The sequence below is a fragment of the Amborella trichopoda genome, chromosome 4, assembly GCF_054954075.1.
Source record: "Amborella trichopoda isolate Santa Cruz 75 chromosome 4, AtrichopodaSantaCruz75HAP2 v2.0, whole genome shotgun sequence".
Classification (NCBI taxonomy): Eukaryota; Viridiplantae; Streptophyta; class Magnoliopsida; order Amborellales; family Amborellaceae; genus Amborella; species Amborella trichopoda.
In genome coordinates this window covers 7750139-7764153 of record NC_142339.1, presented here as the reverse complement: position 1 = coordinate 7764153, position 14015 = coordinate 7750139, and the positions used below count along the sequence as shown (strand labels likewise).

The 14015-nt window shown below is 35.4% G+C and overlaps 1 protein-coding gene across 1 annotated transcript; it reads right to left on the bottom strand.

Moving 5' to 3' along the window:
- Window positions 1-1814: 1814 nt before the first annotated feature.
- LOC18439572 (MAC/Perforin domain-containing protein) lies at window positions 1815-13627 on the bottom strand. Its single transcript, XM_088864730.1, has 8 exons — window positions 12968-13627; window positions 11978-12219; window positions 9146-9347; window positions 6777-6851; window positions 6252-6435; window positions 5831-6000; window positions 4665-4729; window positions 1815-2703 (listed from the first exon to the last, which is right to left on the bottom strand). The coding sequence occupies exons 1-8, from the start codon at window positions 13202-13204 to the stop codon at window positions 2079-2081; spliced, it is 1800 nt and encodes a 599-aa protein (XP_088720856.1). The 5' UTR covers window positions 13205-13627; the 3' UTR covers window positions 1815-2078.
- Window positions 13628-14015: the final 388 nt, after the last annotated feature.

Sequence of the window (14015 nt, the reverse complement as noted above, 5' to 3'; positions counted from 1 at the left end):
GATAAGTAATTGCTTGAGAATTTTGCAAATGAATCTGAGATAAATTAGAAACAGAAAATCAAAAGGACATCAAATAAGATTCTCGATTTGCGAAAATGTAACTACACATGAAATCAAATTATCTCCGTCCTGTTGAGGTCTTCCGACCTGAGTTTCTCATGGTTGAGAGAGAGAGAGATATATACATATATTTCTTATTTGATATGTGCAAATGCATTGCGTGCACAAACGGTTACACACTAGTGGTCCATAGTCCATGGTCGACAGTACCAGTAACTTAAAACATTGTTGACTATCAAGGTTAAATAGAAGAAGAACCAGCGGTATGCCAATCTACAGTGCAAACATAATCCAGTATCCAAAAACATGGTGTATCCTATAGGAGATATTTCTGATTAGGTTTAGTCACCCCTAGAATCAATTCCATAATTAAAAAAAGAGAAATTTATCAAAATACACATGGGAGATGAACTATTTAACAATTTACTCATATAACTTGATTTAATTTCAAAATATCCATTCCAAGGTACATGATTATGAGTTGGAATTGTTGCAAGTGTGTAAAATGTTAACTAGTGCATCTTTAATGGATAGTTTGATGAATTTCCCGTAAAAATGATTTGGAGCTTAAAACATTCTCAAAATAAGTTCCCCCTTAAAGAAGGATCTTGAATGATCAATTTGAATGTCGATCATTTCTAAAAGTTTTAAGAGTTCCAAAAGCATTTTGTTGTGTTCTTTCTTTCTTTTCCTTTTTTTTTTGCCTTTTTTTGGGGAACTATAGACAGTGAATCAACGATGGATACAGATCACAAGAAAACTCCTTACCATGTATTTAGGTATTCTGAACATGGGTAAAAACTGGTCTCGAGTCGCGATCGACACCCGCTTTAAGAAGCGGCATTAAACACTTTTATATCAGCAAAGGAGTCTTAAGTGTGATAATTGTTTTTTAAAATTGTGCAGAGGGTACAACTGAATAGGTATTCAGCTTAATTCCTGTAGCAGGTGACCACTATTGTCGTAATGGTTATAACAATATTTTGAACATTGATGGACCACCATGATGGCTCCCTCGCAATTAAATTTTTATGCACCTACATATTTAGTTCAACACCTTATCACAGCAATGCAAATTAGCACAGAGTTTTTCATTTGGAAAACTTCTGTTTTCTTGAGTTTTTCTCTCACTGTGCAATCAAGTAACCAATGTTTACAATTGCTTTTTCGTAACCAATGTTTACAATTGCTTTTTCCATTTACAATAGAGTGTATTCATCTGGCTTGCTTGAAATAATTTTTGAAGCAGTTTCACCACTAAACCTGCTCCACCTAATCCATAAAGAAAACATTCTGCTAATATTTTTTTTATATTTTCAAGTTATGTTGAATCTCAGCTGCGCAACATTGAAAAATATAGTTTTGGTGCTGGAAAAATCTTCAAATTAATCATTTCGACTACAACACATATGGATCTGAAAGAGAAATTAGATTTCAAGCTCTAAACATAGTATTTCTTGTAATACATTACTTTCCAGTACTCATAGGTTTGCCAAATCTGTATCAGTAATATCATATGATTTTTCAACTCTGAAACTGCATTTTTTAATCGGGTCTTTGAGGCGTGCTTTATTTTTATCATATATGCCGCATGCAAACCACCCATATATGCCGCATGCAAACCACCCATATATGTTCAGATCGCATCTCAGTCTGTTCTTGCAATGACAATAAATTCCCAAGCTAATTCGAACTTTATGAATCATTTAAATCAGAAAGATAGAAAAACATGATCGAATATATGAACAAAATTGTTGTGTGTTGTAATCTTTCTTGTTTATATTTGATTTCAGCATTTCTTTCCTGGTCTCATGAATGGACAATTATACTGAAATAAATATTAAAATCTTCAATTGTTAGCTTCTCAAGTTTAATTTCATTTGTACAAGGAACTCGGTTAATTGGATTAGTAAAATCTTATACCAAGTTAGCAACCCCAAGTGCTTTAGACTGCACTTAAGTCATGAAAATACCCAGACCCTATTAGAAAGAACAAAACACCATTATCAAAAGCTCCATCAAAGAAATCTCATGTCCTCTTCCCAATCCAGTAGGGAAAATTTCACATGCAAGCATATCTTTCCCTTGTCCATGTCTAGCTTAGCACCAGTGACTAGCCAATGCCCCGGACTATCACGAGGCCCCTTGCACACATGCGAAGCATCCACAAACCTCAAAAGCTTTTGTGCGTCATTGGGCACCGGTGGCCCTGTCGGAAATACTCCTGAGTCCACAACAATTGGCTCCTTAGGCTTTTCTTGGTAACTCGAAAACGAAGAACTGACTGATGAGAGAAATCCCGACTTCCGGGAAACCACCGTCCCACGTTCCCAAACCGACCTTCTTACATGGCAATCGGAAACCAGTCGAAACATTAGCCTTAGGTGAAGAACACTCTTGGCTTGATGCTTTGTCACTTGAAGTTGTGCTCCGGTGACTACATAAGCACCACCTTTTGGTGTGGTGGTCCAGTCAGGATTATACTTAACTGGTGCTGTGCACACATGGGAGAAGGTCCTCCTTTGGATCGCCTCAAGGTATTGAGAATTGCCCTCAATTGAACCTTGCCACATGGTCGTGTCGTTGAATCGGTTCTCAAGTGTCGGTGTCGTGTTTCTGAGATGTTCGAGGTGGATTGCTAGCCTGTGACAAGTTTGGTTATTTTTAGCCATAGCACGGGTGGAAGCTCGACGTTTAAGGGTATTTTGGTTGTTTTATAAAACAATGACATTAGATTGGAGAAACCAATTCAAAGTGGGTTTATCCAATATTTTGAAACTCTCATCTTGCCCTGACCAAGTCGAGTTACTTGGGAGAGTTTTAGTGGCGCACACGGCTAAAAGCCTATAAAATCAGTAAATTGGTTAACATAAACAAAACCCAAAACAATATAAAAAGTGAGAATGGGCTGGGGCTTTGGCGGCAGTACCAACGAGCTCTATGATGAAGTCTCTTACTCCATTATCATCAAAGGATAGGGGCCTAAATCCCCAATGGCTTACTCTTTATAGAAAAAAAACTTGGCTAAATTGGTTTGCGTTTGATGATTTGCAACGCTACTTTCTATGTTCAGTTTCTACCGAATTGGAGATATTTCAAAAAATTCCAAAAGAAAGATGAAATATAAGAACATGGGATATGACAAAAAAAAAAAAAAAAAACTCAAATCATTGTCTAAAGCATCAAAATTATATATAAGATATTTTTATATTAATTCCACCATAATATAAATTTTATGTTTTTGTAATTTTTTAAAGGTGTGGTTTCTATAAGGTTGCAACCTTAAACAATCCAATTACGGCGCACCTCCAAATTTTATCATAACATGTAATTTTATTGTAAAACATTATTAGGATTATCTTAAAATCTATTTTCATATCTAATTAGAAAATTTTAAACTCCAAAAAGAGTTAAAATCAAGGAGATCTACAAACATATGAAAATCTTGAAAATGGATAGCCGAGATAATGTGTTGCAAGATGTACTATTTTTTAGATTCAAAAACTGTTTTATTCATATTCATACATCTTGATGTGGAGATGATCAAATAGAGGGATTTTCAACATTAAAACAGCCTTTCCGAGAGATTTTTGATGTGCATATGTAATTCTACATTTTAAAGTTGCAACCTTATATAAATTTTTCCCATTTTTTAATTAATCTAAGTGTTGAATACTCGGCTTGGTAACGGGCCAAGTCCGAGTAACATGGCCAAGTTTTTTAACATTGTGTTTAACGGAATTTTGGTTAGTTTAAGAAGTACTAGGTCGTTCAGGTGATTTTGGTCATTTGATGGGAAAAACCAACATAAATTAATATCTCTAGCTGCTCAAAAAACAAAAAAACGAAAAACTACAAAAAAAATTGGAAAATAATTCCTGTATTACAAAATGTTCTATTTTTTCTTTTCTCAAAATTCACGCTCAAGTCCTATTTTCTCTAAATTTTTTATTTTTTCTAGTTTTACCCTTGATCTGATGGCTTGTAATTTACTTCACTTTTTTTTTTTTTTTTTTTGGGGTATGTAGGGGTTTTTCTTATATTGTAGGGCTATCCAGGAGGCTAGGGGTCAGTCTATGTTTGAAACATTGGACCGACCAATAGTTACGTTATTTAAGATCCCAAACATCCAACAATCCTAACATATGTTACTTTCCTGTTTTAGGCCTGTTCAATATTTAGAATATCGAACTGGTGCACAACGGAAATGGCTTAAAAATGGGGTTGTTCGATGTTTGAAACATTGAACCGTTCAAGAAAAAAAAAATTGGTCTAATGTTGGCAATATTAGACGGAGGGCAAAGCTAAAAAAAAATTAAAAAAAAGTAGGACCTCCTCATAAATATTGGGAAGTATTAGAAAATACCGTTATTAAAAATTTTTTTCCAAAAAACTAATATCTATAGCTAGAGATTTTTTCCCTATTTCTTCAAGGGAATGTATAGTTCTCTCTTGTTTAGAGATGAAAAGCCATCATTGGACTGGTCAAGCTTAACAGAGCTCTCTCTCTAGGTTATCCAATATCTATGTACATATATGACAAAAATCAGAAATGTTTAAACTAAAAATTGACGACCTTCTCTACAATAATGGTGGCGGATTACCTATTGCATTTCTTGCCTTCAAGATAAAGCCGCATTCCTGTAACTGGTCTTTTGCCAACAGTTACCTGTAAATTGCCATATTACTATGTGAAGCCATCATGGGGAAGAAAAAAAAATCATTGAAAACCAACTAGGATAAATATGTTAAATGGTTTAAGAAATAGACACAATAGGCTATGGCTAGGGGTGGCAATGGGCCGCCCGGCCCAGTCCTAATAAAGTACGGCCTGGGTCATAAAATGTGGCCTGAGAGCAGGACTGGGACTGGGACTGGGACTGGGCCTGGGCCACAGCCACAGCCGGTCTGGCCTTTATTTCCACCTTTTTTATTTCCTTTTAATTTCTGGCTGGCCCTGACATGGCCCAAGCCTAAACTTCTTTGACAAAGAATGGGCCGGACCGGGCTAGGGCCATCACCACCCTGAGCTATGACCTCTTAACTTATTTGCTGGACATTATAAGTGTCCGTACATTGCACAACTTGAATTATAGTAAATGTATCATACATAAACCAGCTATACACCATGCGACCTCATTAATGGATGGTGGAGATTAGCTGAATGTGTTCACCATATTCCACTAGCAAAGGACCAGCTTAACTCCATCATCCATTGATGATGATAGATAGTGGATGACCGGTTTTTGTATCATGTAATATACATTCATAATGTATAATATGGTTTTCCGACCATATTATACATTAAATATTTTAATCGACTAAATTAAAGGAAGAAACGAAAATACTCCTACGAGTATAGAATGGGGTACCCAACATCCCCATCCATGTCTATTTATAACCACCCAAATTTTTTGCACGAATAGTTATTAAACACTTCCGCCCATCGAAGCATGACCTATAGCTGTTGGGTGAGGCTCAAGTGATTAGTTCCAGAACATGAAGTTGAAAATGAATGTAGAATAGGGCACTCAGCTTCACCATCCACTATCCACGAGATTGAATTGAAGTTATAAAAGTGGATGAAGAGTTGTTGTCTACTTTTATAACTGCTATGTCTTAATAGTAACAATTATTCAAGTCCACCGCTATGAATAACTATAGAAGATGAATGTTGGACTTGAGTACCCAAATGCTATAACATATATAGTACCCGGTTCCGAAGAGAAATCATACAAAAACACAGGCACACAAGCATTCATTTGCTTACCTGAGAGATGCTGATGTAGAGCTTGGGGCCCATTAGATTGAATTGAAGTGAAGGGTTTGGTAGAGCCCTGTTTGCTGAGGGCCCAAGTGGGAGGTCACTGTGAATTGGGGCCCATATCTTGTGAGATTGAAACTCCAGAAAGTATTGCATATCCTCTATAGGGGGCTTATCTAGAGAGTCACAAATAAGCACAAGATCAACCAAGTTTTAGAGAAATGTAATAAAAAGAATCGAAATTATGAAATCGAACTTTGGAGTATTCATATGTTTTTCTGCTATGTGCATCCACCGTCCATTCTTGATGATGGACACTGGAGATTAATTAGCCCGAAATATTCATCAGAAGTCATCTCTACCATCTTTTTGCTATGAATTATGGGCAAAGTTTATGAGAGCAAAGCAAGCTAAGTAGAGAACTTACAACGAAGGTAGAGGTTAATGGCATGAATCAAGAAGCCCTGTCCAGGCACTCCATCAAGAAGGGACGTAATGGGGATGAAACGAAAATTAATGGCATCAGGATTCTCGGCAACTGATAAAACCCATTCGCAATGGCTCCGGAGGCTCACATCCCCTCCCCTCTTACAACATATCACACTAACTCCCTGAAATGGCAAGGTTTGTCTTTCAAATTCATGTACTTTCTCCTTATCTGTCAGTTTTGATTTTTCCTTTTTTTTGTTGCTATAACAAGGAAATTACACTAAGAAATAGTTTTAAGGCTTAGGATTCATAATTTGCTCAAAAACCATTTTGATCATTCCAACTGAGAGAGGAAACAAAAAGGAAAAAACCTAAGCATGAATTTTGCCAGAAATCAGTCCCAAATCAACAATATTGCATGCTGTGTTAAACACCTGCCTGCTCACAAACACACATGTGTTTTTATTTTATATAATTTTTTTTTTTTTTTTGGAATGATTGTTATAATATCGTGTGGACTTACGTCTCGTCTTTGTGCAAGTGAGAATCCATCGAAATGCAATGGCTGCGGCCCAAAGATGTTGAAAGCCTCAGGAACCTGAACAAAATTCAAAAAAGCCATAAAAAATTAAATAAATAAACACTCAAAAAACAAAAACATAAATAGATTGAATTGGTCATGGAGTTAAAATCTTCAGCTTCTTGTACAGGTCCAAAGTCCAAAGTCCAAACCAAGGATTCTAATCGTCAATTAAATTTAAGTTGAAATTTGGGTTTCCGGGGGAAGGGTCTTTAGATATCAGTGAAAAACTAGCCAAATTTATTATACAAATTCAGACACAGGTTGGATTAAAAAGTTCTAGAAATTGTTCTCAATTATTAAGATGGGGTGGAATTGCCTCTGAAGTTCATCAAAATTGAGTTACAGTAAATGAATTTCAAGAAGTATCCAATAGGGTCCAAAACTAAGTATAAGCAATGTTATTTAGACTCGTGTGATAATTGGACCGGTCCAAAGCCGGTTGCCCTATTGGACCGATTTGAAAATTATGATTTTTTTAAAAAAGGGTGCAGTTTGTGTAGAGCCGAGGCTCTAAACAATCAAAGTAAAACGTACCTTCAATTAGTGTCGAGAAATGTGGTTTCAATACTGAAAATCTTTGTGATAGCATTAAAATATATTTTCATCTTTAATTATAAAATTTAAAGCTTAAAAAATAGTGTAGATCAAGCAGATCTATGAAAACTTGAAAATCTTGAAAATTGATGGTCCAAAAATGTGTTATAAGATTAACTATTTCTAAAACTTGCAATCCATTTTTTTCTCATGTCTATGCATCTTGACGTCTAAATGATCAATTTGAGAATATTTGGGTACCAAAACAACATATTGTAGTAAAATTTTTGAGGCAAGCTCTAATTTGATTGTTTAGACCCTAGGCCTTATAAAACTTTTTCCAAAAAAAGACAATAATAAAGGCACAGGTTCAGTTGAGAATTGGCCACCCCGTTCCGGTCATGTGTATATGTAGGAAGATGACCTAGTCTAGAAGGGAATTGGTGATTCTACATAGTAAAATGGCTATTTTTTACAATATGAGGGCGATTCAGACCGCCGATTTATCGATTCAGACTGGTTTTGTTGCTGTTTCAATGACTTTTCATGTGTTTTTTTGTCAATTCACTATTTTTTTTTTGTTTTTTCTGTACAGTAAACAACGATTCAGACAAGTTATTGGGGTGCGCAATCCAGGTCACCGGTTGCTTTTAAATGACTGGTTGTAGTTGAATTTCAATAACATCACAGTCTTGTAATGTGAACGCAGAAAGTGTAAAAGCTCTCAACTTAACGCTCGAAGATGAGTACAAACAATGGTTTCCACTCATACAAGTCAAGCAAAAGTAAGAGCAAGCTGGGAGGGCCACAAATACATGGAGGGTCCATATCATTGTGCTCACACACATTGTATACCATATGTGTATGTGGTTTTATTTTCTTCGGATTAGAAAGTTCAAATATAGCACTAGAAAAATGGATATATCAAAAAGTAGGAAACGATATTCTCCCTACTCGCTAGGAGAAACATAAAAAGTATGCAAATTTTAAATTTTACATGGCCCAGGCTTTATGAAAAGAAAAGTAGGTAAAGCCTCCCCTTTTTGGAAAACACTTAGGGGGATGGGAAATCTTTACGATGGCCCTAAAATCAATTTTTTACTACGGATTATGAAATTTGCAGTTCAAAAATTGGTACACATCTTCTAGATCTATAAAAACTTGAAAATGGAGGTACCGGTAATGTATAATATAATATACATTATTTTTAAGGCTTGAAATCCTAATTTATTATCACAACCCTAATGTTTAAAGTTTGAGATGATCAATTTGAAGGTTTTCTAAAATGCAATTTTTGGACATTTTTAAGGTGATGCTTTACTTGTTTTGGTAGGGTTGCAGCCCTATCAAAACATTTTCATTGTGAAAAATAGCACTAAGGCCGTCATTTTCTTCTATAACAGAGGCCTCACCGTAGAAATGCAATCCAAATTCTCAAATGTAGACGTTAATGGAAAAAGAAAATCTAGCATCGACCAATACAAAATAGAAATAGTAAAACCCCAGAAGAAACTAGGGGTGCCTAAAACTTTAAAACAGTTCGAAGTACGGGTGGTAACTGGTCGGTCCGGCGGACCCGGACCCAAAAATATGATATGGGAATTGGAAATTTCTTCCATTATATTCAAAATTAAGTTGTGGAAGAAGATTATCATGTTGTCCTATGTTTCCAATGAACCAATTAATGGAATAAAACTATTATTTTAACCCTATAATTAATGGAATGAAATTAATATTTAAACCCTGTAGTTGTAGTAATGGAGGAGTGATGAGACCTTGTTCTTGTATTCTTTCTTTTTCCAATGGAGGGGAGAGAGTGCACAAGAGCCAGTGAAGAGCTGGTCTCCTAGGGTCTCCAAGTTCTTCTTCAATTCAGATGTCTCCAGACTCGAACCATGGTCCTGACGCGCCAAAACCAAGTCTTCTCCTCCAATGCTTACACCTACTAGTATGTGCGTCCCAAACCTTTCAATAAACCTATACATAGGAGCTCTTTCTTAGTAAATCTATAAAAAAAATTTCATTTTTCATAGTAAAGACATATCAGACAATCACTTATTCACAACCCTTGTGTGGGGCTAGGCCAAAATACACCAAAAAGCCCAGCTAGCTCCTCTATCAATATTTTTTTTCCCCTGTAAATGAGCCCTTCTAGAGCAAAATTATACATTTATTCCTTTCGGCGTAAGAGCTACTTCAGAAAATTTTTTTCATATATGAAACAGTAGGATCCAATTTATAATAGTAGTTGAGAGTTTGCAAAATTTAAATTTGGATTTTGAACACTTAGATCTTACGGTTCAAAAAATTAAGGGTGTATTCATTTACATATACAGGGCATATGAGTTTCTTTCCTTCTTTAAATTTGGTCGCGGGGTTGAGGAGATTATATCACTAAATTTTGTTAATAAAAATGCTCGATAAAATTTTGCTTGAAAGAGTGAATGGACAATATGCTCCCAAAAGAGCATGAGAGATTTTCGGGCTTTAAAAAGTAAGGGGAGCTGATGAGGCAAGATAGGGAAGGAGGATAGGTTATAGGGATAAATTTGTAAATGTTGGAAGTTGTTTGTGGTTGCTCATTAATCTTGAGTTTGCTCATCCTAGCATCGCGAGGGTTGGAAAAAAACTTTGACGATGATGATGATCCAACTTAAAGAATACTAGGTCGATTTTAGGGGTAATTTTGTAAATATTGGTCATTCGTGGTCAATATCTATTGGTCTACTTGATCTTAAGAAATTTTTTGAATTTTGTTAAGCTTTTATTTATTTATTATTTTTATTTAATTTATATATTATTTTATTTTATTACTTAACTTATTAATATATTCTATATCTATAGATTTCTCTAGAAAAAGACAAATTTATTAAGAAAAAAGTTTATATAAAGTTGCAACTTTAAAATGTACAATTATATATGCATCTAAAAAATCCATCGAAAAAAAGGTTGTTTTAATGTTGAAAAACTTTTAATTGACTATCTCGATATCGAGATGTTTGAATATGAAAAAAAAAAAATATTGAGTTCCAAAACTAGTGCATCTTGAAATACATTATCTAGACAGTCCAGTCAATTTTCAAGATTTTCACAAGTTTATAGATCTACTTGATTTTAACCATTTTTGGAGTATAAAATTTTATAATTAAATATGAAAGTTAGATTTTGAGATAATCATAATAATTTTTTTATCAAAATTACATACAATTAAAAAATTTGGATGTGTGCCTTAATTGGATTGTTTAAGGTTGCAACCTTAATACAAATATTTATAAATGGGTGTGTTTTGCATAGGGCCTAGTCTCTAAACAATCAAATTAGAGCCTACCTTCAAATAGTATCGAGAAATGTGATTTCAATACTGGAAATCTTTGTGATAGCCTTAAAATATATTTTCATCTTTATTTATAAAATTTAAAGCTTCAAAAATAGTGTAGATTGACAGATCTATGAAAACTTGAAAATTTTAAATATTAACGGTCCAAAAATATGCTATTTCCAAAAACTTGAAATCTATTATTTTTCATGCATATGCATCTTGACGTCGAGATGATTAATTTGAAGGTATTTGAGCATTAAAACAAACTCTTTTAGTCGAAATTTTTGAGTTACGCTCTAATTTGATTGTTTGGAGTCCGGCTCTACGTAAATTTTTCCCTTTAAATACGCTCAAAGACGCAAGCGTCCCATCTTCATGTGGAAAGGAAGGGTCCCATCGAATATTTACGCAAGAGAGCGCAGCGCGTTAACCACTCAAATCTTTTCACAAAAAGTAAACGTCCACTCCTCTTCCACTTCAAACGAAACCCACCGCTTTAACCAATCAGCACGTGTACTATGCTCTTTCGGGATCATAGTTTATTTCTATTTTAAAAAACCTGCGAGGAAGAATTTTTTTTGTTTGAAATTTTAAAAACCAAACTAGATATTGTTCTCGAAAGAATAAAAATTTGAAATTTGAGTTTTCTACCACTTAGATCGCACTATCTAAAACTCTGATGGGCTCTTTTCAATCTTGAGATATTTTCTTCTTTTTAAGTGTATAGAGGTTACAATTAGGATTTTTTTTCTTTTTTTTCTTTTATTGAGTGGTTGAAGAGATTACATCTCAAAAATTTTAGGGTCCTAAAATTAATTTTAGGTGCAGTTTTAGCCGAAGGACTAAATGGGCATTATACTCTCACGGATTTGTGATATATTTGAGGAGCGCATACTAAGTTCCCTTGGAAGTTTAGTGGGCAGGCAATGGGCTGGGCCAGACCTGGCCCTGGCCCTAACGCAACCCTAGTCTCAACAAACGCTTGCCCTGGCCCTGGCCCTGGCCCTAGCCCAACCCTAGTCTCAACAAACACTGGCTCTGCCTGCCTGATGCTCGGGCTATACTTTATATAGCCCAGGGCTAGGGTTTTGGACCCGGCCAAGCTACCTGCCTATTGCCACCCTTTCACCATTTGAAAGAGGAATCTCTCTCTAAAATTCGAAAGAGAAATATCTCTGTCCCTTTAATTAAGTAGAAGATGGAGGAAAACCTTGACCAAATTTTTGTTTTAACATGAGGATGAGAAAGGAGGGCAAATAATGGAGGATGGAGAGAGAGAGAGAGAGACCTTGCAATGGCGGCCGGATCCCAAGTTGCAGGGACTGAACTTTTAACAAAGTGGCGAAGAACGAGAGGGAAGCGATGGAGGGTGAGGGTGTAGAGGTGGATAAAGTATCCATCAAAGGCCAAGCTCTTTGTTTGTGCTGCATCGGTTGCCCATGAATCGCTGTTGAATCCAAACATCGAATTGAAGTATCCCGACGGTATTTTTCCCGGCAACGAACATTTGCGGTTGAAGCATTCCGACATCTGTGTTCAACATTCATGCTTCTCAATCTATAACCATACAAACATTTGATAGAGAAAGAGAGAATTCACTCTTTAGAGAGATGAGAGACCATTGTCTCTTTGTTTCTTGAAAAGAGATGCATTTTCTCCAAAATTAACTCACAGACATACTACACACAGAGGGTGTTCCCCCTTTTAGAGAGAGAAGCGATAGTTTCCTCTATATTTCTTAGAGAGAGAAATTTTGCTCAAAATTAACTCACAGGCATAATACAGAGAGAGAGAGATTTGAATGTGTCAAAATTAGGTTAGGATAGCAGCTGCAAGCAAGCAAGCAAGCAAGCAAGCAGAGTGGTTGACTTGTGAATCCAAAGTAATGAAATATGATCGGTAAGGTCACGTTCCTCTATTAACTGCGTGAGAAACTTAAATACCAAAACCTGAAAATCAATGAAATGAAGGCTCATTCAATATGAAAAATCATTATGTGATTGAAATTAATGGAAATATAAATGGAGGATTATGTCTATACTATAGAAATAATCAGTGAGCCATCAAAACACTAAAAATTCTACAAACTTCTTGCAATTTTCAGAATAGGAAAGGGATAAAACTACATAAATTTGAGCACCTAAATACCAGAATTATTTGTTTTTGTGTGTGTGTTAGAGAGAGAGAGAGAGAGAGAGAGAGAGAGAGAGAGAGAGAGAAGAAGAAGAAGAAGAAGAAAGAAGAAGAAGAAGAAGAGGAAGGGAAGAGAGCAGGATACACTGTTAAAGTCCAGAACATCGGATTGGTAGCGAATTCGATCCCCTTTATCACACTTAATGTCACTTGATACACTTTGGAGGAGACCACACCTGGGAATGAGCATGTCCTCTCTTTCTCTCTCATTCATCTCTATCAACCTCCCCTCCTCTTTGCAGAACTTCAGCCTGAAATCACAGGTTATGTCGAACCCCCTTCCCAAACAATTCATTGCCTTCTCCGCAACTCTACACCCCATCTCTCTCTCTCTCTCTCTCTCTCTCTCTCTCTCTCTCTCTCTAATCCTTTTATTTCAAGGGTTTGATCTCTCTTTCTCTCTTATCCTTTTATTTCAAGAGTTTGATCTCTCTCTCTCTCTCTCTCTCTCTCTATGAAGATGAAGTTCAATCCCTCTCTCTCTCTAGATGATTCAATCTGTCTCTCTCTCTCTCTAGATGATTCAATCCGTCTCTCTCTCTCTCTCTAGATGATTCAATCCGTCTCTCTCTATGAAGATGAAGTTCAATCCCTCTGGCTCTCTCTCAATGATTCAATTTCTCTCTCTCTCTCTCTCTCTCTCTCTCTCTCATAAATATAAGTCAAGAACCAGAATTGCTATTGTTTACTTTTGCATAGATTGCCTCATTAATTTAATAGACCAAGGTTCTGTTTCTTGTTTTTCAGGTAGGAGTTAGATCAATCTTTAGTTACTGATAACCTTCTCCCACGCATACTTAAATCTATCTTGAAATGATTTCTCGCTCCTTTTTCATTAAAAAATTCATATTTTTATGCTAAGCTTCAATAAGTCATAACCGTAGTCATGTTTACTTTTTAAATTGACGAGTAAAACCAAGACTGAAGTATATGTATCTATTAATTAAAGGGTGCGATTTCTATAAGGTTGCAACCTTAAACAATCCAATTAAGGGGTACTTTATAAAATTTTATCATAACATATAGTGTTATTTTAAAATCTATTTTCATACTTAATTAAAAAAATTTAAATTTTAAAAATAATTAAAATTAAGTAGATCTATAAATATATGAAAATCTTGAAAATGGACCGT